General features: G+C 43.6%; 1 protein-coding gene and 1 long non-coding RNA gene across 2 annotated transcripts; one reads left to right on the top strand and one right to left on the bottom strand.

Annotated features, from left to right (window-relative positions):
* The first annotated feature begins 289 nt into the window (after positions 1–289).
* LOC116184395 (uncharacterized) lies at positions 290–22,557 on the top strand. The gene is made up of 3 exons (XR_004149164.1): positions 290–327; positions 15,616–15,733; positions 22,525–22,557. It is a non-coding gene; the product is annotated as an uncharacterized LOC116184395 (long non-coding RNA).
* On the bottom strand, positions 19,216–23,942 carry LOC116184394 (chymotrypsin-like elastase family member 2A). Its single transcript, XM_031506633.1, has 8 exons — positions 23,900–23,942; positions 23,577–23,665; positions 22,544–22,641; positions 21,508–21,636; positions 20,717–20,853; positions 19,883–20,028; positions 19,635–19,787; positions 19,216–19,233 (listed from the first exon to the last, which is right to left on the bottom strand). Exons 1-8 carry the CDS (start codon positions 23,940–23,942, stop codon positions 19,216–19,218), a joined length of 813 nt encoding a protein of 270 aa, XP_031362493.1.
* Between the last annotated feature and the right edge of the window lie 1,535 nt (positions 23,943–25,477).

Here is a 25,477-nt window from a genome sequence, read left to right as displayed (position 1 = left end):
GCTTGCAGAAGGTGAAGCCATTTCTAGAAATGGCCAAACAGCTACAGGAATGAAATGGCTCCTGTCCTAGAAGTTGCAGTGGTTGTTTACTTCCCTTCTCCCTCCCCTAACAGAGTGGTGATGAGCCTAAAAATAACCTAACAAACTAAAAATGTAATCATTACATAAAGCCTGTCCTCCACAAAACCCTCAGCAGATTTTCTTCAGCCTGTGAGAGTGGCACTGTACATAACCTCAGTTTGGTATTCCCAGAGCAGGATCCCAATTGTCCATTACTTTTGACATGTCTCAGATGTGTGGACTGTGCCTGACTAGAGAATGGTGTAGGTCAGTCCCTGTGTTTTGAGACTAGGGAGGTGAACTACCCTGATTTTTGCCTGGGATTCATGCATGTATTCGTCTTCTTCCTGCTAACATTTATGGTCCTTTTCATCAATGCTTCTCATCAGTTCAGGTACAACTGCATACTTGCATGTACCCCTTCTTGCTTATTGTGATTAGAAGGCAAATCCTTCATGTCAAGAACTGCAAGCAGTTGGTTGTGCCAGGATGGCCATCCTGGAATTCTGCACTGGATGAACTTTAGCTGCATGTGAACAGGGGGTTCTTCTTGCCTTGGGTGGGTGAGCTGCAGGGGGAAGGATGCAGCTTCATCCAGAGCTTAGAAAAACCACTCTCCCTCAGGAACTCGGTGTGGCTGTGGTGGCTCTTATCACCCACTGTTCTTGATTTGACAACCTTTCTTTGTTTTCCCAGAAAATACTCAGTGTGATTGCCAAGCTTCTGGAAATAGCTGAAGCCTTTTGTGGTGGAGGGTGGCATGGCTGTGGGCTGGACGGGCAGGATATTTTAGCTGCTGCTTCTCAGCACAGCGTGATTGGCAAGCAGCCTTTCAAAAACTAACACTCCTAAAGCTGTGATAAGGTGCTCAGACTACAGGGCTGCAGGCTGTGTTCATGCTTGAGATAAAGTCCACTGTCAGCAGCACATTCACACCTCCCCTGTCACACCAGGCAGCCCGTGGTCCTGCCATTCCCACCAGTCACTTGCTGCAAAGCTCAGCACTGGGGGATCCGGCCCTGTGCTCTGCGCCCAGGGGCTGCACAGCTCCCTGTGCCCTTGTGGTGACATTTGTGAGAACTTTGGGCTCGGTTCAGGGGTCTTGTGTGGTGGTAAAGTCTCTTTTCTAACTTGTGCTCCAAAAGAAAAACTTTGTAGCTTCTTGTTTGTTGGAACTCAAAATGTCTTTCACACATTTTTGGATGTTCCGGGCCCAGGTCAGAAGCATTTGAGACCCTGGCAGGCAGCTGGAAACAGCTGTGATTTTGGATTTGAGCCATGGAATGAGTTACCAACTTTGAAGGTGTAACAAACAGTCACAAAGGGTTAGATAGTATAGTAAAAGTAGTTACAAAGTAGAGGGGAAAATTTTTTAGTATTGTACAGGGGGGTTTTAGCACCTGTACAGGGGGGTTTTTACTTTGTACATGGGGGTCAGATATTCTAAGATGGAGGAAAGTGGGCTGATCCTGTTCTTCCTCCTTCTTCTTCCTTGCCTCCATGTTCTTGGTGATGTTGGCACTCACAGATTGGTTTAGAGTAGAAAAGCACCTTGAACATAGGTAGTAGGTATTGGGGAAAACTATAAACATGTAATACATAATATATCATATAAAAGACAGCAGCAGCCCTGGTGGGGAGAGAAGAAGCAGTCGGGAGTCAGAGAGGATGTCAGGGTGTGTGTGTGCCTCTGCCTGAGCTGTGAGCAAACCACAGCAGCCCCAGAAGAAAATCTTTGAGATAACTTGCAATAAACTGCCTTGAGACCAAACAACAGAGACTGCTGAGCCTTTCTTTGGAAGCACGGGTTGGAGGAGAGACTTTTCCACCACACGAGACCCCAGACCAAGCCTGGGGTTCTCACATTGTTGTTTGGTCTCAAGGCAGTTTATTGTGAGTTATCTAAAAGATTTTCTTCTCAGGCTGTGGCTGTTTGATCAGCGGCCCAGGCAGAGACACACACCTTGACATCCTCTCTGACTGCAGGGAAGGCTTTGGCTCATTGCACAAATAAAACCATTGGCTTACAGCTCCTGGTGAACACAGTCACCTTCATGTGTGCCAGTCAGCAAGTAGAATTTTTGCAGTTTGTTTTACTCAGTGGAGCAGTCAGGCTTGAGCAGCAGCTGCACATGGCAGGGTTGGACAGTGTCTGTGTGTGCCTGTAGGCTGTAGGAAATGTTGGACTCACTTTCCTCCCTGGCCTCTTAAAATGGGGCTCCAGACACCACCCTAAAGCCAAAATTAAACACCCCAGGTAACACTGCTGCACCCCTCTGGAGAGAGTAGAATGTCCAAGTCTGAGTTTGGTCTGTCTCTCTGAACTTCCTGATCATGGGACCAATTTATTCTGTGTATTCATTCATTCTGTCCTCCAAGGCTGGGCTCTATCTGCTCTGCTTTTAAAGTTGGATGGGAAAGCTACGCAAGAATAACAGTAATGGAAGGTGGGGTAAGAATACAGCCACACAATCTGCTTTCTATAGAAAATAGTGCTTCAGTGCTTTCTGAAACATGGGAGAACCCTCCAAAGGGCCTTTATTTGAGCACTCAAAACCCATCTTAGAAAAAAACTGCTTTATGAACAATTGCCTACACTTTAAATACCTTAACTGTTTAGTTAAAACCAACACATCAGTACGGGTTGCACAGAGAGAGGCCACGGAACCTTAGAGGCAGAAAATGTTTTTAGTATTCCTTTCCCACTGGAGATTCTTCACATAACTTCTGTGATGTTTGACCAAGAGGATTTGTTTTACCCTGTCACCTCCCCGAGGATAACAGCACATTTTTTGCATAGTGTTGAAGTGTGAAGACCATTGTGAGCTGTGACATCATATCTCAGGCCAGAGCAGAACAGGAAATGACCAAGAAGGCCAAAAATATTGGCCAGGGGAAGAATGAACATTCTTTAGCCTAGATAGGTCAGATGCACCTGACAGGTCTAATAGGACAAGGAGATCTTTCACACTGTAGCACATGATGATATTTTAGTGCAGAGAGATGGTTTGTGAGAGGCAGAGGTGAATCAGGGTGCAAATCCTCTAGATAAAGCAGAGCTGCTCTTACAAAGTGAGGAGTAAAGGGAAGATGGACTTGAATATTTATTTAACCTGATCTTTATTTAACTTCAGGAGGCTTAAAATGAATTCTGGGTACCAACTTCCAAACACAGCTAGAACAGCAAAACTACCAGTGAGAAAAGACACATATATTAATGGCTATCTATGGCTTTTTGGGGGGTAGGAGGGAAGGAAGATAGTAATAGGAGAAAAACAGCAAGTTATATTTTCTAGAAGATTTAATGGTGTTTTGAAAAAATATGTAATTATAAATATTGGTTCATAAACTGAATAGTTTCAACTACTTTTAACAGATGTAACTACTTTTTAATCTTTAAAAGAAGATTAGTCAATTTAAAATATTTTTTTGAAAGTGAGTCAGGGAGGTTTACAAGCTAAACTATCTGTGAGGTCTCACTGACTGGGTTACCAAGCTGAGGGCTTTTTTCAGTCCAAGGTTCCATGAGTTGATCACTGAAGTCAGAGCCAAGATGAACCTTTGGGTTAATGGGCTGGGTCATTTGGACTCATTTTCCCCATAGCACAGGAAACCTTCATTAAAGTTCAAACAGACCTGACTTCCAGGTAAGTCTTGTGGTCTCTTGCTGCTGGTTTTGTAGGTACTCTGTTCTCTAAATTGCTAGAGCACCTATCACTCTGTTCATCTTTCACCTTGTGGCAAGTATTGAGAGCAGGATGACTTAAACCAAGACTTAGCTGCTTTAGATCTTTTATGCTGTAATTGTATGAGGGGCATGCAATTACATTTGTATGCCAAGGACTGACCAAGGATTTAAGTATTGCTTTGAGAAGTGGAAATGGCCACTTTGATGATCTGGCCTGCAGTCCAAACAACTGTTTGTATTTAAAAAATGTGATGTGTGTGTGTGTGTGTGGCACAAAACAAGGCTGTTGTCTCTGCATCTTTACAGTCACAGAGGCAAGAATGAATAAGAGCTTTTGCAGGTACTCAGTAATTGCCTCATGACCAGAAAGTTTCTACTGGAAGAGAGAGTCTGCATTTCCAACTTCCCCACCGTAACACTGTGTGGCTTTGCTGAGCTATTTTTCACACATCCCTAACCACTGTGCTTTAAACCAGAGCAGATCTCTGCTTGTGCAGGTCTGAGAGCTTGAGCTGGTACTCCTTAGCTTAGCTTCAAAGCAAGCACCTCCACAGAGGAAAGGAAACACCCCAGCCCTTCAGGCTGAGCTTTTTTAGGCCCAGTGCCCACCAATTTGTTCCCTAATGATTTTGTTCGTTTGTGCCTGTGCAGCACAACTGCTGCTGGGCCATGTGTGGAAGGCAGAAAGCTCCAAAGGCAGCAGTTCCTGGGGCAGTAAGAGGAGGGAGGCATGACAGGAAGAGGAGGCTGATATTTGCTGAAGAGGCCCTCAGAAATAGTGCAAGAATAGCAGTTCTCCATCCTGGCTGCAGATTCCCTTATCTGGGAGCGCTGGTGGTGGCTCCTGTCGACAGATCTGCTCGGCACTCACTGCCTGCAGATACAGAGTGGCTTGAACAAGTTCCAGTGCTCCATCCCTGAGCTTCCCAGGCCCTGCCATGGAGCAGCCACGGGCAGCCAGGTGACATCACTGCCAAAGCCCGTGTAGGAGCTTCCTGTGTCACATTCCCCACTGGAGAGCCTCTCGCCAAGTCCTTGTCGTTCTGCGCGGTCTTTTTAGGAACAAACGCTCTAATTTTAACCCTCCTGCCACAAACACCTTCCTGAAATAAGTTCTTACTCTCTCCTGCCTTGTGCATGTACTTGAGAGTTTAAAAACAAAATCCCTCATCTGCAGGGCCCAGAGCTAAGGCTGTGAGCTGTGGGAAGGAGCAGGAGCCTGTGCCAAAAAATGCTGTCGCTGTCAGACCCGTGCTGAGAACAGGAATGTTCTACAGACACACTCAGGTGATGCACAGCACAAAGTTGCCTGGCTCTGATCCAACCTGAATGAGTTGTTCTGTATTTCAAGGATGTTGCAACAGAAAGAACTTGTTGTTTTCTGGACTGGCTGAAGCCAGATATGACATTGAAAAGTGCAATAAATGGGCTTAGTGTCCTCTGTGGTGTGCCTAGAACTTTAATCACAGTTCTTTGTGATTAAAAATCCTTGTGCTTTAATCACAATCCTTTCTTTTTTTGGGGTCTAACTAGGTGAGCCTTGGCCTAGGAGTCAATAAGCTATTTCTGATCCTGCAGTGATGTCAGCTCTTCTCTGGCTATGCTGTCCTTGGAGGATACGAGCAGCAGTGACCTGCTTTGAGAGCAAGTAAAAACACAGGAGAAATAGGAATTATTGTGAGATGAGGACAAGGAGTACAAACTCCACACAATCACTGGAGACTTATGCTCCTGCTTTTTGCAGTTTCCATGGAGGTGAATATGTGAGCTCTTGTACTGAATGATCAATGCAAGCCTGAACTGCTGTTTTTAATTAGCAGAGTGTAAGAAGCCACATCTTTAAAGAATCCTCTAAACAGGAAAGGAAAATGTGTTTTCAGGCAGCTGCTGTCTTTATGTTGGCCTCTTGGGAGTGCCACACAGACTTAAGCTCCTTTAGGCCTGGTAATTAAGCAACTCCTTGTACCTGCAGGTCAGTTCATCGGGTGATGGACCCCTGCAGTATCCAGTGCACTAAGGCTTAAAGGATAAATAGAAAAAGGCAAAAAGTCCTTGGGGATCTCACCAGACCCCAGCCTGACTTGTCCATGGGGCCTTTTATGAGCAGAAATTCAAGCAAAGAGCAGCAGAGCAGCATCTCCTGAGGCTGATCCCCAGGGCTTTGGAGGATCCCTGTGAGGTGGCCCAGCCTGGTAGCCACAGCAGCTGCCCAGCTGGCCCCCATTCAGCTGAGGACTAAAACAGTGCTGGCTCACATAAGGTGAATTCAAAGTGCTTGGTGTTACTGGATACTCTGAGGGTCGAACCCCTGGCCCCAGCTGGGCTTCAGTGGATGAGAACAAATGTGGCAGTAGGGCTCCATGTGCTGAGCATCCCAGCAGGAGCAGGGAGCACACCAGCACGGGGGTGAAAGGGCAGAAGGGACTTGGGGGATGCACTTATCCACTCTGGGTGAGCACCTGAATGACCCCAACTCTTGCACGGGCTGGCATAGCATTTGCTCTCTAGCACGATTATACAGGATCTTTGAAATGTCGCTGTCAAGAATTTTGTCAAACTGATTGATTTCAATGAGCTAGTTTTGTTTCCAGATTCCCATCCTCCTCTCATTTTGACACAATTTTGTTAGGCAACTTCTTAACGCCCTGAGAAGCAGTGCAGAGCTTTCAGGTTGAGTAGCTTACTAGTGGGTTTGGGAATAAGGACAAGCTAGAAGCTGACAAATAATCCAGAACATGTATGTGCTGTTTGCTGTTTCACCTTTTCAATTTTCCTCTTTTTTTCCCCTGCTCTCTGGTTTCAAGTGCACATTCCCATTTGTCTTGTCAACAAAGACTTTTGGCCTTTTCGATTCTCTGTCCTTCATCTCAAGAGGAAAATGCTGTGATGGCTCAGTGGTGTTCCCTTCCCTTTCCCTGGCTGTGCTGTGTTGTGCCTGCAGTGCTGGCTCTCCTGGGGCCTTTTCCCTCTTTCCCTCTTTCCCTCTTTCCCCTTTCTTTCCCCTTTCTTTCCCCTTTCTTTCCCCTTTCTTTCCCTTTCTTTCCCTTTCTTTCCCTTTCTTTCCCTTTCTTTCCCTTTCTTTCCCTTTCTTTCCCTTTCTTTCCCTTTCTTTCCCTTTCTTTCCCTTTCTTTCCCTTTCTTTCCCTTTCTTTCCCTTTCTTTCCCTTTCTTTCCCTTTCTTTCCCTTTCTTTCCCTTTCTTTCCCTTTCTTTCCCTTTCTTTCCCTTTCTTTCCCTTTCTTTCCCTTTCTTTCCCTTTCTTTCCCTTTCTTTCCCTTTCTTTCCCTTTCTTTCCCTTTCTTTCCCTTTCTTTCCCTTTCTTTCCCTTTCTTTCCCTTTCTTTCCCTTTCTTTCCCTTTCTTTCCCTTTCTTTCCCTTTCTTTCCCTTTCTTTCCCTTTCTTCCCCTTTTCCCCTTTTCCCCTTTTCCCTTTCTTTCCCTTTCCCCTTTCTTTCCCTTTCCCCTTTCTTTCCCTTTCCCCTTTCTTTCCCTTTCCCCTTTCTTTCCCTTTCCCCTTTCTTTCCCCTTTCTTTCCCTTTCTTTCCCTTTCTTCCCCTTTTCCCCTTTTCCCCTTTTCCCTTTCTTTCCCTTTCCCCTTTCTTTCCCTTTCCCCTTTCTTTCCCTTTCCCTTTTCCCTCTCCCTGCCGGGAGCGCCGCCGTGTCCGGTCCCGCAGCGCCGCCCAGCGGCCGCCGCGGGCAGTGCAGTCTGCAGCCGTGCCAGGATCCAGCTGTGGCGCTGGCACATCTGGCCAGAGGAGCCGGACACTCCATTTCCCCACCTTTCATTTTCCAGCCTTTGCATCCCACGTGTCTCAGCGGTATGACTGGTGAAGGATGGCTAAAATATCCCTGATCTTTATGAAAATGAAGTGTAACCTTTGCTGTTGAGAAACTCTCTTTGTTTGTCACACTCAGAACTTTTATTCCTGCAGGATTTCTCTCGTTGAAGATATATACCTGTGCCTTTGGCTAGGCTGAAATCCCCCATAATAAACTTGGGACTTTGAGTTAGCCTGGTCCAGAGAAATGTTTTCAGTCCAGAAAATGTTTCATGGCCAAAGCCAATCTCTGAGTTAAGCCAGGCAACCTGGTACAGCCTTAACCTTCATTCAGTCCAAGCCTTGCTATATGTTAGACAAAAACAACACAAAAATCTTTGGGAGCAAGCCACCATGTCAAAGATTCAGCCACATGCACAGCAAGGAACACATCACTTCCTTCTTGCCTGAGAAAGGGAAAGGGACTGCTCAGAGTTGAACCAAAGCATGTTTTGTTACTAAATCCTAATTGCCATCTATCAAGCACACACATTTTTTCCTAATTTAAAAATCCACACTGAAGCCTCTGAAGAGATGAAGATCAGAACAGGCTCAATTTTCCATGCAAATAATTTGCTTCTGATCTTGACCCAGGATTTTCATAACAATTGGAGGACACATGGGGCTGCTGTGTCTCTGAGCCACAGTACCCAGCTGTCCCTCTCCCCACGGGGTTCCTTTCATGCCCAGCTCTGAAGGGATATGTGCACCTGAGACATTTCCCTTCACTGAGCTGAAAGTCATGTCTCTTCAAACACATTTATTTCTGTCTCTTCTTTTCCTGTTTTTTTTTTGGTTTTTTTTTTTTTTGGTTTTTTTTTTTTTTTTGGGTTTTTTCCACATTTGATCCCACTTGCTGAGTGCTGACAGGAACCAGATGAAAATATTCCAGCCTTTCAGTCAATACTGGACATCAGCCTAGATTTATTTATGTTTGGGATTGTGTGTTTAAATCCGTGAGCACACCTGTGCAGGTTCCATACATCTCCAGTAAAATCATCATCAGGCATCTTAAAAACACACCACCATCTCCCTGTGTTGCCCTGATTTCTTACAGTGACATCCCTGGATTCAAGAGACTAACTTTTAAAAGAGGGATTTGGGGGGGTTTTGTTTGTTTGTTTGTTTTAGAAGTGGATTTCCAGGATGCAGCACGATGTAATGTGATTTACCTTTGTTTTCTTTGGTGTGAAAGTATTGGAGCAACTTCCAAGCTACCTTAATGGAAAAATCTGGACTACATACTTGTAGATACCTTTCAACAGAAATTAAATTGTATTTGCATGTACATAAATATTCAATGTAAACAGATTCTGAGATTTGGGGAGCTGGGAGGGAAGGTTGTGCTTGAGATTAGTGAAGTACCTTATTAGGTTGTTTTATTAGGCTATAAGCCTGGAGTGACCATTATGGCCATTGATGCAAAGTCCTGCATGAATTGAAGCATTGAATTTCCCTGAAATATTTTTTGCTTAAACTGGCAAATATATTTTTAGAACATCGACCTTGATTCATAAAACACCAATGCTGGAATTAGTTCTGTGTTTCATTCTTTCTCATGTAGTAATATGCATGTTACATTTATCAGGAGGACTTCAGCCTCCAATTTTATTTACTTTTGTACAAAACCAAACATTTCTTCAGCTAACCTTCAGAGATCCTACTTTAGGCTAAGCTTGGAGCCACACCCACACTCCTGCAGTGACTTTCTGACCTGGCTTAAAGAAACAGCTCTTGGCTTTGACTCTGCAAGGAGTCAACTTCTATGAGCTATGCTCCAGCCAACTTCCTTTGAAACTCATGAAGCTACTTTATTTTAGGAAAACATAAATTATTAAAAACAGAGACCAAGAAATTTTTAAAACCAAGACGCATTGCAGCTTTTCAAGCTTGAATTCCTGTTAAATTCACACTTTCATTTGTGTTGCCTTTTGCAGCCATTAAGCACTGCCTTGCCTCCTTTAGAAAGAACTTTAATCTGCTAAATCTCTCTTATGCTCTACATGAACCTGTCAGCTGGGAGAAGAGACAGGCCAAACCCTATCCCCCACCCTTGTGCTCCTGTTCCCTCTTCCTGGAATTGCTAAAAGAAGGCAGCAGGCAGGATGGGGTTAATTAGATGTGCAGCTCTCTTGCAAATGAATTGAACTCTGCACAGAGTTACTAATTGCCAACATGGGGAAGTAATTCAGTTTGCTTTGATTTCTCTGAGTCATACATAGAAGAGGAATTTACTGTTCTTCACTACAGACTCTTCCTCCAACAAGGAAAGAATAGCAAATTCCAGTTTAATGGGAGAAGTAGCTTGTCTTTCTCATATCTTCCACAGAGCTGGACTGCATCCTTGCCTCACCACCAAGCCCTCAGGAGACTGATAATGGGAAAAATCCATGTATGGAGAGGAGATTCCACTGCAGGGGAGAGAAGCTGGAAAGACAAAGTGCTACAGAAACATATTAGAAGAAATTCAGTCTTGTCCTTACTTCATTCGTATCTCCAAAACAATAATCAAAAAGAGTTATTCCCTTCTCCATCAGGATTTTGCTACTCTCTCTCCTACTATCTAAAGTTACACATTTTTCAGGCTATGGTTCCCTGGGGAGTGGTAAAGGCCATCTTGAAAGAAGCAGCTTGTTGTAATGTCAGGGTCTCAAAGCCCTGGGCTTTGATTGCTGCATTCTGTGTCACCTACAGGCATAAATCTAGGATGGGTTTGGTGAAGTGAGAGAGTCACACTGCTGTACATTTTTACCTACTAGTCATGTTCCTGGTGGAACCCCACCTGCACTTTAGTAGCTTCTCCTTGTTTTCAGACACCCTCCTAAATTTCTGCTGGTGTTTTAGGTTCCCACATTAACATACTAGCTAAAAAAACAACTGTGGCTAGGAGCAAAAAAAGAATGTTATTTAAAGGAGCTGTGTGTGCCTGGGACAGTCCAGTTGCTTCTTCTACTGTCACATCTCATTGACAAAACCTGGAAGAAGCTCATTTTTCCATGATGGTTTAGTACCATGTGCCCTGTGTTCTAAATTGGCACCTTTGTCACCTTCCCCCAAAGCAGGTGAGCCCAGAGAAAGGAGCTGCTCCTGGAGGCTGATTTGGGAGCTCTGCTGAAAACCATTGCTCTGCTTTTGGCTCGTTCCATGGGTGACACTCTCAGGGCTCTGGTCTGGTCTGGAGCTCCTGGGAGTGTGAGGGTCTGGGCTCAGCTCATCCCAGGACAAGGCAGGGCTCTGTGCAGCTGGAGCTGCTCCCACACCAGCCTGCTGACAGACAGAAACACACGTTAGAGCTGTTTTGCCCCCTGCTTCCAGGGCAAAGATGCAATTTCCACCTCTCCCAGTCTGTAGTGAATGCTTTGTTACCTAGGAAGGCTCCCCCAGCCAGGTGTTCACCTCCTTACTTGTTGGACAGATCCCTGGCTACTTTCCATCTTTTTTTTCTTGGACATTGCTGGATTCCAGTGACACACCAGGCTGTCATTTTGAACACTGTAGTTCTTGTTTCCAAGAAGCCAATAGGTTTTCATCTTCCCTTTGCCCTGGACAAGAAAAGGAGAGAGAAGAAAGCTGTTTTCATGCAATGTGAAGCAGAGCAGGGCTCACTATGGCCAGAGTTACTCCCTGTCCTGCATTTGTTATCTCCCCTTTTCTCATAAGTGGTTGCTGATCAGGGAAAAAATTATAATTGATATGCAGTTTGAGTGCTAATAATTTCTTCTGTTCAGAAGTCACTGCCTTGCTGGTCACTGGCAGTGTTGCTAAGGGTTTAAAATAAGGTTTAAACCCACGTGTCTTTGACTGAATCCTTACACTTTGGGCCATACTCATGTGGTTCCATGCAGGTGCAGGCATAGCAGCCACGTTTCAAAGCACACAGAACACTTTTTCTTCAACTTGGAGGACTAATGTGTAGCCACTTTCAATTGAATTAGCAAAGGAACCTTGTGGACACAGTTAAAAGTTGATGTGGTCTTCGCAGAAGAGCAATGGCCAAATCTATCACCTCTTCCCTATCCCATTAAATGCTTTTATTGTTATAAAGTTACAGAAAAACTGTTACCTTGACTTCAATTTCTCCTCTCAGCTCAATTTCATATGCATCATCTGTGAGAAGGGCTTCATATGTAGCAGAACTGATGTGGATCTTCTGTGCTAGGATTCAGAGCAGAGCAGGAATTAATGATTCCCTGAATCCCAGAGAAAACATACATTTATGTATGTTTTTGGACAGATCCCTGGCTACTTTCCATCTTTTTTTTCTTGGACATTGCTGTGAGAAGGGCTTCATATGTAGCAGAACTGATGTTCTGAAATGATGATGAAAACATACATTTATGTCTGGGATGAGATTTGAGCTACTCCAGCCTAGGCCTCAGATCTGGGCCTTGTGAGGCCTTCCAGCCTCTGACGCAGTTAGAAATTAAGAGTTTGTGGTGCAATTAGAAATTCAGAGTTTGTGGCGCAGTTAGAAATTAAGAGTTTGTGGCACAGTTATAAATTAAGAGTTTGTGACACAGTTAGAAATTAAAAGTTTGTGGCGCAGTTAGAAATTAAGAGTTTGTGACACAGAAATTAAGAGTTTGTGGTGCAGTTAGAAATTGTATTAAGGTGTGATGGGGAGCACTGGGCTGCTGGGTGTGAAGTAGTACAGGTTTATAGTGTGAGGTTTAGACCACCTTAAGACAAAGATAAACAATGTTAGCTTGCTAATGAGAGTGCCTTTGTAAACTGTAAATTATATAGAAGTGTGTATAATCTGCCATCTTCTCTGGAATAAACAGAGGATGTTGCATTGATCATTTTGGTTGGATGTGCGCTCTGTCCAGTCCAGCTCTCCCGTTTTATGGGTGCCTGGCTTTGTTTCCTTGCACCCCAATGCCTCAGGGGTGCAGGTGTGGGTCTGGCCGGGTGCCCAGCCCTGCCCGAGGCACTCACGCAGGCTGGTGGATTCCATGCGGGAAGCTGTGTTCACAGTGTCCCCAAAGAGGCAGTAACGGGGCATTTTGTACCCCACAACTCCAGCCACACAGGGTCCTGAGAAAACACAAGGCAGAGAGAGACCCCAAAAAGAATCAAGGGGTAAGAAGCAGTGAAAAGTGCAGGGCAGTGTCAAATTCCAGCACCCTTCTCACTCTGTATCCTCAGAGAGACGTGGTGTCACTATAGGACACGTGAAAGCACCGCATGAACCACTGCTATTGTAAAGGTAAAAAAAAGGAAGTTTTATTTCTGACTCTGACATTTATACTTTTCCAAAGGTGACAGTAGATTGGAGGGTGAAGGTGCCACCTGTCCAATGACACTGGACAAACTACCATCCATCAAATTTCTCTGCTTCTATGAAGGAATGTAAAGCAATAGGTTGTTTACAGAAAGTTGTGTGAGAAAGTTCTCTACAAGAATGTAAACTCAGAAGGTTTTAGAAAATCTTAAGAATTAGGGTGACAATGTGGTAACTGGGAGTACTCTGTGCATCTGGGGCCTGGCTGCGCAGTATTTACTTAGAGAGAGAAGTCAAAATTTGATTTGCTGTGGCTAATTGGTGGTGATATCACCAATACTAAATTAATTCCCAGACCTTTCCACACTGATACAAGCAAAACTCATTTCACCACTCTGTTTGTGCTAGAACCAGGAGAAATCCTGAGGTGTGGGGGATTCTGCACTCGTACAGAAGTGCAGAATTCCCTTCTCCTCACAGAACTGACTGTGCCTGTTGGGATCTGTGGTATTGATGATTCCAAGATTGTAGAAAGTCTCTGTCTTTCTGCCTCATTGTCAAAGCAGAAGCCATAATTGGTCTGTGCTGGTTTCCAGGTTGTTTATTCTGTTTATCTCTCACGTGTTCTGCTGCCCTGCCCAGCTCTGTCCTGCAGGGCAGCGTGTGGGGCTCTGCCCTCAGTGGGATGTTACAAACATTAAATACCAGAAACTCCCTGGGCTGCATTTACAATAACGTGCCAATATCTGTCACCTACGTTGGACAGTGTGTCCCCAGCCTGAACCAACAGAAAAATGCCAACACCACAGTGAAACATGGGGGGCATGAAGAAGGAGAAAAAGGACAAGGCACACCCAATTTCCTCCATCTTGTCCCCTTTGAACCCCTCATCTAGAATTCTAAAATTTTACTTTTGCACCCGTGCCACACTTAATTATTACTGATATCAAACACTCAGAGCTGGTAATTCATCCTGTAAGATTGAAAACTCTTTTCCATGGCCAGAGATCACACACAGTGTCTCTGGGGGCTCTGTCCAGGGGGGTTCCTGACCCCTGCCAGGGCAGCCAGAGGGATGCTCTGGATTCCCACCTGTGCCCTGTTGTGTTTTTCTCCTGCCTTGCCCTCAGCCCCTGTACCTGTGTGGATGCCAGCCCGCAGCTCCAGCCTGCCCGCTGGCATGTGAGGGATCAGGACCTGCCGCACGGCCGCCACCAGATCCAGGGACATTTTGGCAATCTCATCGGCGTGTCTGCTGCCATTCCTCTCTGGCAGGCCACTCACGACCATGTAGGCATCCCCAATGGTTTCCACCTGGTAGGAAGGGGCACGTGTCACTGAGTGGCAGGCACTGAGCTTTCCTTTGGAAAGAAAATCAGAGTAAAATCTATTTTAGCTGTCCAGAGCTCTCCAAAATGTGGTGCAGAGTCCCCGAAGGATGGCAGGTCTTGTGTTTCATGGATTTGAACTCCTGGCCTCAGCTATTTGATATTCACCAGAAAACAGAGTAAGAAAGATTTCAGCAGCTTGCAGATTCCTTTCCTGTGGGTTTGTACTCACCTTGTACACATCGTAAGACTCAATCCTGGTGTCGAAGCAGACGTAGAGGTTGTTGAGCATCTCAACCACTTGCAAGGGAGTACAGGAGGCAGCAATGCTCGTGAACCCCACGATGTCAGAGAAAAAAATAGTCACCTGTTACAGGGAGAAGGAGAGCATGAAGCCAAGATCTCAGTGGTGAAGCCTTTGGGGAGTTTGGGGATTTGTGAAATGCTGAGCACAGCAGCCTAAGCCACAGTCTGCCTGTAGTACCAGTCTTGCACAGCTCAATAGAAACAATTCTAAATTAACAAGCTCTTACACCTTAACTTACTAAAAATTCACACTTCATTAATTCAGAGCTCTGGGTCTGAATTGTTTTCTACTACTTTGAAAGATAAAATTATTATCTCCGAAGTTTAGCAGCTGCAAAACTTCTGTGAGTACCTCATCCTAATGGGAGACTGAAAGTCAAATGCTTTGAATCTTGTGAGCAGTGATCACTGCTTATAGAAGTAGGGTCTCATTTTCCTTTAACAGTGATTTAAACTGTGATATAGATAAAATTAGGTAGCAAAAACCTGTGAAATAAAGTCTCAGTTGCTGTCTCTGCTCTTGTTGAATTAGAAAATATTAACTGGGTTTTGTTTCATTTTCAAATTATGTTTGTCATGATCAAGTAATTTATAGAAAAAAAATCACTTAAAAATTAAACTTAGAAAGAATAGAATTGAGGAAGACAAATGTGTGTTGCAGCTGTTGGCAAAGAATTTTCTTCTCTGTACTGTCTCAATTATGTCAGTGTTTAAACTCAAATCATCTTTGCTAATACCAATTAATCTGGAAGGGCCACCTTTTCATTCTGCCTTGGTTCAGCACTTTTGATGTCATGACTATTGTGGATTATAATTAATTGTGCAATTACAGGTTGTTGTTTTGATAATGACACCTACAGATTAAATGCAAACATTTAATACTGTGTTTCACAGCTGAAAATAAGGGGGTGTCCATGGAAAAAGAGACAAGAGAATTGCAATTACTGTAGCATGAGGATTTGGGCTGAGGGCTATGCAGCACAGCTGCTAAATTCAACACTGATGGCAGCAATTATTTTATTCTTCATATTTTACAAGGAAGAGACTTGTTTCTTGCTCCTATGATCTCATGATCCAATGGTGCTGGCTGGCTGTGTTGGGTAGGCTCCTAAACACCAAGACAATTTTTCAGTATAGGATGTTTGAGGTCTAAAGCTGTGAATTTGGAAATCTCACTCTTCTTCCTTCCCCAGCAGCCTTGGTGCTCCACAGCATATTGCACAGCTCTTTCCAAAACCCATCAGGAATATTTGGATTTCCATCCACGCTCGACTGTGGGTGCAAACCCAGGATCCTCAACACTGTGACAAGGTAGGTGCTATTTTAGGTATTTTTCTATCCTTGGTGGCAACATCCTTTCCATTTGCTAACCTGGTCATAGTTTTCTGCCTCAACTTTCTGGCACTTCCTTAGCTGCTTGGCCACAGATTTTGGCAACATCTGGTGCAAGAGGTCCTCAGCTAGGCGCCTCTCCCTTTTCAAGTCCTCTGTCTTTTCCTTGAGGTTCCTGGCATAATTGTGTATCCAATCTGTCATTTGCTTGAAGGACATCAGTACAATGGGGTAAATGAGACAGGCGACCACCACCAGACTGATCTTGAGGCTTAGTGTGGACAGGATTTCCCTGGATTTCTTGTGCAGCTTTTCCTGTCCCTCGTGCAGCAGACAGCTCTGTGCAGAATGCAGTCCCCTTCCCGTGGCTTCCAGGGACACAAAGTCACCCAAGCCTGGCAATGGGGTAAACAAAGAGATTCCTTCATGATGGGTGAAATGAAGGGACAGATTGACATTATCTGTCCAGCACTTATGTGCAGTCTCTGAGGAGAAGAGAGCATAGCTCAGAGTGGTGAAATGCTGCTGCAGTGTGCTTTGAAGGCTCGCAGGTGCTGGCACTGGCTGAGCTTTGAGCACAGCTTCTCTGATTTGGAGGCAGAGTTTAAAAGCGACCGTGTCTGCCCAGTCAGGATTGTGCCTCATGGCTCTGAGGTCCTCATGGGAACTCCTGAAACGCTCCAGCAGTTCAGAGATGGCTCTGGACAGCACCTGCCTGGCTCCAGTAACCCCTGAGATGTTCACTTGGTGTCTCAAGCCACTCATGTAAAACCTACAAATGGAGATTTTCTCCTCCTTGCACTGGCAATTCTCACAGTACAGCTCTGCTTCGCTTGCCATGCAGAGGGAGTTTAAATTCCCCAAGAGCTGAGGATGGGATGATCTGCTCCTCGTGTCTGCTGCTGGGAAGAGCCAGCTGTGCCTTTCTTCCTGCAGGACAGAGATGAGCTGAGCAGCCCAAAGGTTTTCACAGGAGGCAAGTTCCTGAAGGGCTTTGCCTGTGTTTTTCCATATTTCCAAGCTGTTGCTCAAATCAAAAGAAATAGCCCCAAGGAGGCTGCAGAGGGAGATCATGCATGCTGTCAAAATCCTTTGAATTGTTTTTCTACCACCAGCATTGGAAGAAGGAAAACACCTAAAAAAAAAATAATTTAAAAAACCCAGTGGCATTGTCTGATCCCAAGAGTGTTTCTTCCAGCTGCTGAAACCACAGCTGGATCTAGCAGTGATATTTAACAATTCCCATGTGTTCTGAAACAAAGCAAAAGGAGCATGCATTGTCTGGGTGTTTTTTAAAGATATATTTTCTTATATTTTGTTCCACCTGATATTAATTTTAAAAGAAAAGCTGTATTTAAGAGACTGCTTCCTTGACACACATTCATCTGCAAAACTAGATTAATTATACAGCTTTTCTATGAGGAAAAAAAAGCTATTTTCTATAGGTTTATTCTCTGTGATACTTCTCTTCCAATCGTAAGGAAGGCCATGAAAAGATAGGTTATTTATTCCCCCAGTGATTCCAGTGATCACAAACTGGAACTGTTGATTCTTTAAAAATCAAACTTTAAGAATTTGTTCTTAATAGGCACTTCCATATGGTGAGTACTTTCTATTGATATGGTAAATGAGCTCAGATGTTTTTTGCAATATTGCCTATATATTTCAGATGGGAAATGAATCTAATTTGTTTTCAATTTTTACAGAAGCATTTGCACATCCAATTTTTATTGTTTGATCTTCATGATTACTTTTCTGTCTTTCATACTGCACATAATGGACATCCATGCTCCATAGAGCAAAGTGACCTCTAATGATTTTAATTTTCAAAAGTATTATTCCATCATTTACAATCTTACACCAATGATACTCATGAAAAAAAAAAAAAACCAAAAAAAAACAAACCTCAGGATGTTATGTTGGAGCTGATGATTCCTGAATAACTGTGTAATCTTTATTTCTACTGATAAAGAACAAAATTCTGCATATAAAACTGATTGAAAAAAGCCCTCCTCAGATAGCTTGTTCTTTTAGATATAGGAAATCACACTTTTAGTCAGGCAAATAAAATCCAATAAAAGCTATTATTTCTCAGCAGAAGCTGGTATTAAGCAAAACAAATTCTTGCTGAGCAGAATGGTGATCAACGGTTGTAAAGTAGAAGGAAAGTGATAACAATATTGTCCCCAGAGATTATATACAGCCATGCTTTCTCTTATTCATTTAATACAATTTCTGTTTAATAATATAATTACTTTAGTCCAATGGTTAACATCTGCAAAATACCAAACTAAAAGGAACTGCAAGCTTGGAAAATGTACCTCTGAGGATTTCTGTTCTCACAACAAACATCCAACCTTTTCCTTACACTGTCTACTGCTTACCTTTGGGTCACTTGCCCTCCATTGTAATTTACTTTTGGAAACAGCTAGCACACACCGGGGGGAGAAGAAAAACACAACAAAAATCCACCTTGATTTTGTACTGCCTATCTTCTACAGTGAAAGAAATACTAAGAGAGTCTTTAATTGAGCGCCGAGCTGAAAGTGGCAATTCTGCTTTGCCAAAATCCCCACGCTCGTGCCAGCTGCCAGCGACCACCCTGAGCTCTGAATGACTTAAAAACGAGACAGGTTTTTAAAAATTGCAAACCCCAGAGCTGGGTCTTGCTGGCTGCAAGGTCACAGGAGGTGAAACCCCTCTGGAGCAGCATTGTCCGCACTCACCTGCCGGGACCTGCCTCTGCTGCCTTCCCTCCAGCCATCGCTGGTCCTGATTCAACCCTTACCCATCGAAAGGATCCTCCTCTGAAACACATATTCAATTTTCCTCACAGCCTCAGGCTGCTGCTCCCCCCTGCAGCCTCCTCCCGAGCCCCCGGAGGAGTTCTGGGATGCTCTGACTCTTCCCACTGCCCACCCTCCGCAGAGCGGGCTCACACCTGCCCCAGGTAGGGCTGGGACAGGGAAAAATATCCAGAATTATCCCCAAATTCAGGCTCTGGGCTTGCCAACAGTCAGGAAGAAATGACAGAGATACGCTTTGTTTGCTTGCAAAAAATACAGTTTATTTCACCAATGTTTGGTTTAATACTTGTGTTGTTAAAAGCGTAATTTCCCAATTCTTCTTGAACCCCAGAGGAGTTTTGGGATGCTCTGACTCTTCCCACTGCCAACCCTCCACAGAACGGGCTCACACCTGCCCCAGGTTATGCTGGGACAGGGAAAAATATCCAGAATTATCCCCAAATTCAGGCTCTGGGCTTGCCAACGGTCAAAAAGAAGTGACAGAGACACACTTTGTTTGTTTGCAAAAAATATAGTTTATTTCATTAGTTTTTGGTTTAATACTTGTGTTGTTAAAACCGTAATTTCCCAATTCTTTTTGATCAAAGGTGTCATGATTATGACTTTATTCAAACTGATTTCCTCCATGGCATCTCTCATCCAGTTCTCATGGGATTAGTTGGTTGCCATAACCTACAAAAAATGTAAAACAAATGAAAAATCAGATCGTGAGATGCAGGAATTTGTGAACAGTGTGTGCTGTGTCCAAGTCACAGGATTTAAATAAGCGAAATAAGATTTTTGCTTCTCAGTCAAAGTTTATATTAAATTAAAAGAAGTTTGACATTCCAGACTTGAGCTGCATGTGCTACCTTTTAGGATGCAATTGATGAATGCAAATTTGAATAAATATGAAAAATCTTTATCTAAATAAAGAGAAAATGCATTCCTATTATCAAAACTTATTCAAATGAGTGAAAAAAAAATAGAATCTGTTTCAGAGGAGGATACTTTCAATTGGTAAGGGTTGAATGAGGAGTGGTACATGGCAGGGAGAGCCCCAGCACAGCGTGTGCCCTGCAGCAGCTCCTCACCTGCTCGATCCAGCTGTTGTAGGCAGAGACCCGAGTGAACACGGAGGGTTTGTGGTAGTAGTTGCAGCTAAGAGCAGAGCCAAAGCTGACGATGCCGTGCACTTCCCACCTGCCATCAGCCCTCTGGCAGTTCAGTGGGCCCCCAGAGTCACCCTGGCAGGAAGGAGAGCATAGTTAGAGTGGAGTTTTTAACTTTTCCTTGCCATCAGGCCTGTTGGTCCAAACCCAAGCCCTGAGGGTGGACTCACGTTGCAGCTGGAGGTGATTCCATCCCCACCAGCACAAACCATGGTGCGTTTCACTGTGCTGCCCCACCAGGAAGGTTTGGAGCAGGTTGCATAATCCACCACCAGCAGGAGGCCTTGCTGCAGGTCATCAGGGAGGGGTCCATTAGCTGAGAGAACAGAAACACGGGCTCATGCTACCAGCTGGCACTGAAGGAAGAATAAAACTGCTCTGCTAAATGTCTCTTGGTATCTGGGTAGCATCACTCCAGGTAAAACACTCCACAGGGGCTACATTAAAGGAGAAGCTGTTATAGGTATGAATGCCCCTTAGTTCCATTCTTTCATATACACCTTAACTTACTAAAAATTTGCATTCCATTAAAAAATGTCTCATTGGTAAGAGAAATAACGGGCTACTCTATTTTCAGGAGTTTGTAATTTACTTATCCCTCGAGGAATTGCCTCCTGAGCCAAGCTGACACCTCTGCTCAACTCTGAGATTTTCTTCACTTCGTATCTATTCCCTTGTGTCTTCAGATACTCAGCTGGTGTGTTGGGATTAGCAAATGCACCTGTCTGCACACTATTAATATTTGCATTACAACAGCTCCTAAAAGCTCAGTTAAGGCCCCTCAGGTGCATTACCAGCTCTGTTACAAGGAAAATAAATTTCAAAGGGAAAAAAATCATAATGCACGAATGAAGTGGAGCCTAATATAATAAACTACTTCACTATACTGAATTTTGAGGGGATCTTGAGCACCATTAATAGTCTTTGTCATCAATCTCAGAGGAGAAGGAACTTCTGAAAGTTCTTTTTTTATTCCACGGTTTTGCAAACACCCAGGTACTCACTCTGCAGCCTTCCCCAGCCGGTGACATAGCAGGCAGTGTTGGAGGACAGGATGCTCTGGGCAGGGGGCAGGCAGGCCAGCTGAATGTGGTCACTCAAGGTGACGTGCTCAGAGAGTTTGATCAGAGCAATGTCGTACCTGTGTCGGAGAGAAAGGGAAGGTGAAAAGGTTTGCAAAACAGATCAAGACACAATAGCCTGAGTACTCAGCAGTTACACAACACTCAGGCGAGTGCACAAGCAGCAGAGATTCCTGCACCCTAAAGCAACAGGGAAATTCATGGACTGAAGGTTATTCCCTGCAGAACTCCCCATTTTCCTGATGGAAGAAAGTTGTATTTTATAGTTTGTTTTTTTTCACCAAAACCAAGCATATATTAGGACTCACTCCAAGGACTGGAACTGAGGGGATTTCTTTGTTACTGCCCTCAGCCTGCAGCAGGACACAGGGGTCCTTCAGCCACATGGATATTAATGACCCATGATTCTGTGTCTCTGCTGCTGGTAGGAAGGCTTCAAAGGGTGTTGTATGAAATGCTTCATTCCCTTTCATTGTGCAAGAAATATCATTGCTTCTGACCCAAGCATGAACATGCAAAATGGCTTCTATTGATCAGTAAGAAATCAATATTGTTAATTGCTCTGTAGTCTCTTGATGGGGAAGGTAGAAACTGGACAATGTAACAGGAGGCTCTAAACATGAATTTAATTACCATAACTCCAGGTGGGTGGGATTCAGGCAGTGTGATTTTTACCCTCCTAGAAACTGAAAAAATACCTGCCACCAGCTTACCCATTTGCAACTTTCTGTGGATTCCAGTTCTGATTAACAATGATCTTTTCTGGAGCAATTGCAACTGATCCTTTTTCCTCAGCTGCGAGGTTGTATTTTCCAAGAAACACTCGATATGTCATAGAAGAACTGGGCAAGAAAAGGATGAACACTCAGTTATGCAAGTGCATCTTTGGCTCCTGAGATATTCAATAAGAACACCCTTGAGTGTAATCTCTCATCACAGGCATGTCTGGAGCTGTGCCAGTGATTTGCTAAGGGCAAAGATTGTGTTCTAGACTTCACAACCATTCCATCCCTAAGCTGTCCTCTCAACTCCTGCTCAAGGTTTCTTTAACAAACTCAAGGTGCTTCCAAACTTTGCAGGCTTCAACTCGTATTCTTCAATGCAATAACAATTTGGACATTTTTTTAACAGCTTAAATAATTTCAATAATAAACAACTGTGTGATAGATATAATATGCAGGATTTATAATAATAACATGTAGCCAATCCTTCATGATTCATATTATGATGTTTGCTACAAATTAATGTTACAATAACCATATGCTACCAGAGCAAAATGGGGTTGTATTTGTGGAAGCAGTTTTGATGATGCAATGACATTGCTGTAGCTGATAATTTACTTGTAACACGGCCACATAATATGAAGAGTTTATTGAAAATGATTGATATATTCAAAATATTTGTGATTATTTTTTCAGGGAGTGGATTGATTAGTTAGCTTGAGGATCTCACTGACATATATTACAGAAACAGTCAATACAGCTGAATTTTAACAGCAACTTGAAAACAGAAGGATGTTTGCAGTTTGTTTATGAAAATGACAAGCATATAATTCGTGTAACTGGGGTATTTTCCCCTTTTACATTAAGAAAATAAAGAGATGTCATTCTCCTGATTTTTAGTCAAAAGATATGATGCAAACCTCAGAGCTTTCAGCTGGGAAAGGGAGAATTGGCATTAATATGGTTTTCATTCATCTCTTTCTGCTCATGTGCTGCTTCCTGGGTCAGATTTATCTTCATTACTTACCTGATGCAGTGGGCAGCTGTCATAACCCAGTTGGTGGCAATGAGGGTTCCCCCACAGGTGTGGCTCCACTTGCCATTGGAATAGTATTGAAGGGAAGCCTGGAATCAAGGAACCAGGTAAGGCTCAGGCTTTTACCTATTCATTTTTCATCGTTGTGCTTTGTTCCTGCACCCAGAACACAACTTGCTGATGGTGGAAGGCTTTGAAGTTTCCAACTCCTGGCCACAGAAAGGCTTTGCCTCCTTCCCTATCATCCGAAGCTTGATTTTTAAATACATCTTGCTTAAATAGCCCAAGTCTACTTGACTTAAAACAAGAGCCTGCAGTACTGTCACAGCATATGCCACAATACACAGAATACCACCATGCAATTTCAGAAGGCTTTAAGCCTTTAAGCTGGATGGTTGTTAAATCTGCTGCTTGTTGGTTCCCTGGGATCATTTCTGTGTTCTTCAAAGTAAAGCTTGGCCTTCATTCCTCAGGATAGAACAAGGTTATACTGAGGAAGGAAACGGAGGTGAGCTTTACCCTGTGTGTTTTTGTCACTTGCTGTGCCTTCCAAATTGTCCCCTACACAGTCACACCATACCACACCAGAAGGCTTCCAGCATCTGCCCATACAGAATACCTTCATACCACACCAGAAAGCTCCAAGCACATGCCCTTCTTGATCTTTAGCCCAGCCTTTTACACCCTGATGTTCATGCAGTGCACTGTGTGTTCCCCTGTCCCCTTTGGTGAGTGCACCTGGGCACTCCATCCCTTCAGTGCTGCTCAGCTGCCCCTCACAGCTGTACCCACTGGGGGACGAGGCTCTGCAGCAGCCCCACTCCCACAAACTGTGTGCCTACACATTACCTGCAAAATGTGGCACATTCAGAGCTTTTTTAAACCTGGAAACTTTAGGATTGATCAGAACAGAAGAGTCAAAACGTGTCAGGCAAGATGCATCAAATGGAATTTAAGAGGTGGTTTTGTTCTGTTGTGCAGAGCACAGCCCCAGTTGTTCCAGGGAAAGCACAGAATGACCAACCTGCCAGGGCCAGCTGTATGGTCTTGCATTTTCCCCTCCAACAACTCTGGACACGAGAGGTGGGTAGGCAGGAACCCCACAGCCAAAGGCTAGAAGACATACAAATAGCATGTGTGTTTGAAAGTAGGTTTAAAAAAAAAAAATCTGTAAGTATCAAATAGCACAGCACCCAGTTACTCTTTGGAGAGACCCTTGTAATGAACATCCTATGCTGTATTTCTTTTCTTTGATGTAGAATGTTCAATTTGTCTAAAAAAGGAAAGTTGTTTTTAGATTTTAATTAACTTAATCTTTTAAAATTAAAGTAGAAGTTGGACACGTACCTGCAGGTGCCAGAATCAACACAGCAAAGAGGAGTCCAAGCATGGTGCCAGTTGCTGTGTGCTGTAGGCTCAACTCCATGACATTTTATAAGTGTCCTTATCTCTGGGACACATGAGTTAAAATGCAGATCTGTTCCAATACAAATGGAAAACTTGTGTCACTGTGGGATAATTCTTTATATACATAAGTTGCTAAAACATCCCCATTTAGGTAGACCTTGGATCCAGGCTGTATAAACAACTTGGTTAATTGCTTATTATTTGTAGCAGCTGTTTGCATTTCCATTGCCTTGAAAGTTCATCACACAGGTATTCACAGAAGGAAAATGCTAAATTAATTATTCTAACACTTGGTGGTATGTCAGCAGTGTCTGATATATTTGGACAGTGGTAGATTTGGACGTGTTGGTGGGGTTGCATTAGTTGATCTCTAGAGGCTCCCTTCCTAAATTATACAACTCCTTGGGATTTTGTTTTGGTCTGGGGTCTGCTTTTGTTTTATTTTGTAACTGAATGGTATCTACCACATTGTACTGACTGAAAACCTGTATCTTCTTTCCCAGATCAAGTTGTGTGTGGTTTAGCATGCCAGACTTCAATAAAGCAGGCTGTAATTACTTGGAAGTGGAACATACCTCAAGCCATACAAGAACCAGCTGTCCATGGTGAAGCAGAAATCCTGCTACGTTGTGGTGAGTCAGACTCCATCCCTGTCCTATGTCCCTTTGTTAGATCAGCAGCCCTGGAAGAGAACAGGGTTCCCTGCAGCATTTTTTCAGATCAGACTGAAAGATATTTATTTAGAAACAACCAGAGCAGTGCTGACCTGTGCTATAACACACTGTGAGCTTGTTAATGAAAAGAGCAAAGCACTTCTGCTCCCAGGACAAAGCAGGCAAGAGCAGGCATTTGCACCACTCCAGAGATGCTGCCACAAAAGGAAGTGTCCTAATTCATTACTGACAGTAACTAGCTATCAATGCTTACCCTTGTCTTTTTTCTTTTATCTTCTACTACAGGAATTTTCCATCCTCTGTCACCTTTCCATCCACCAACCATTGAGAAACCGTTGCTGGTTATTTTAAAAACAAACATTTCTCTCCTGTAAACCAGGACACTCATAGGGAACAAACTTACTAGAATGGAAATATCATAATGCAATTTTACAACCAGAGCTGTGTCGTACACAGACACCAAACAAGGGGTTCAAAAATGCTGAAATAAATCTAATGTTCAATGTCAGGACTAATAAGCAGCAAAATCCCTGATTTCCAGAGCTTCCATTCAGCAGCAGGTACTGTGCTGGATGAAAGATGCCTGGAGCACACATGTGGAAGGCAGAAATATAGAATGCTTTGCTGTTTCATCTGCTTCTCAATAATGTATTTTCCTACCCAGACAACAGCATTTGAGAAAGCTGCATTTTGAATTGCAAATTGGATCAACCAAACCCTGTTCTGGCATCTTGTATTTATTATCTGCCAGAAGCAGAAACCAGGATTAACAGTACAAAATTGAGATTCTAAATTTTTTTCCATTCATTTGTTGGCTCTTTCCTTAGTGTCTGAATTTACAAGC

This window comes from Lonchura striata, chromosome 24, assembly GCF_046129695.1.
Source record: "Lonchura striata isolate bLonStr1 chromosome 24, bLonStr1.mat, whole genome shotgun sequence".
Taxonomy (NCBI): Eukaryota; Metazoa; Chordata; class Aves; order Passeriformes; family Estrildidae; genus Lonchura; species Lonchura striata.
This window is presented reverse-complemented; position numbering and strand designations above follow the sequence as displayed.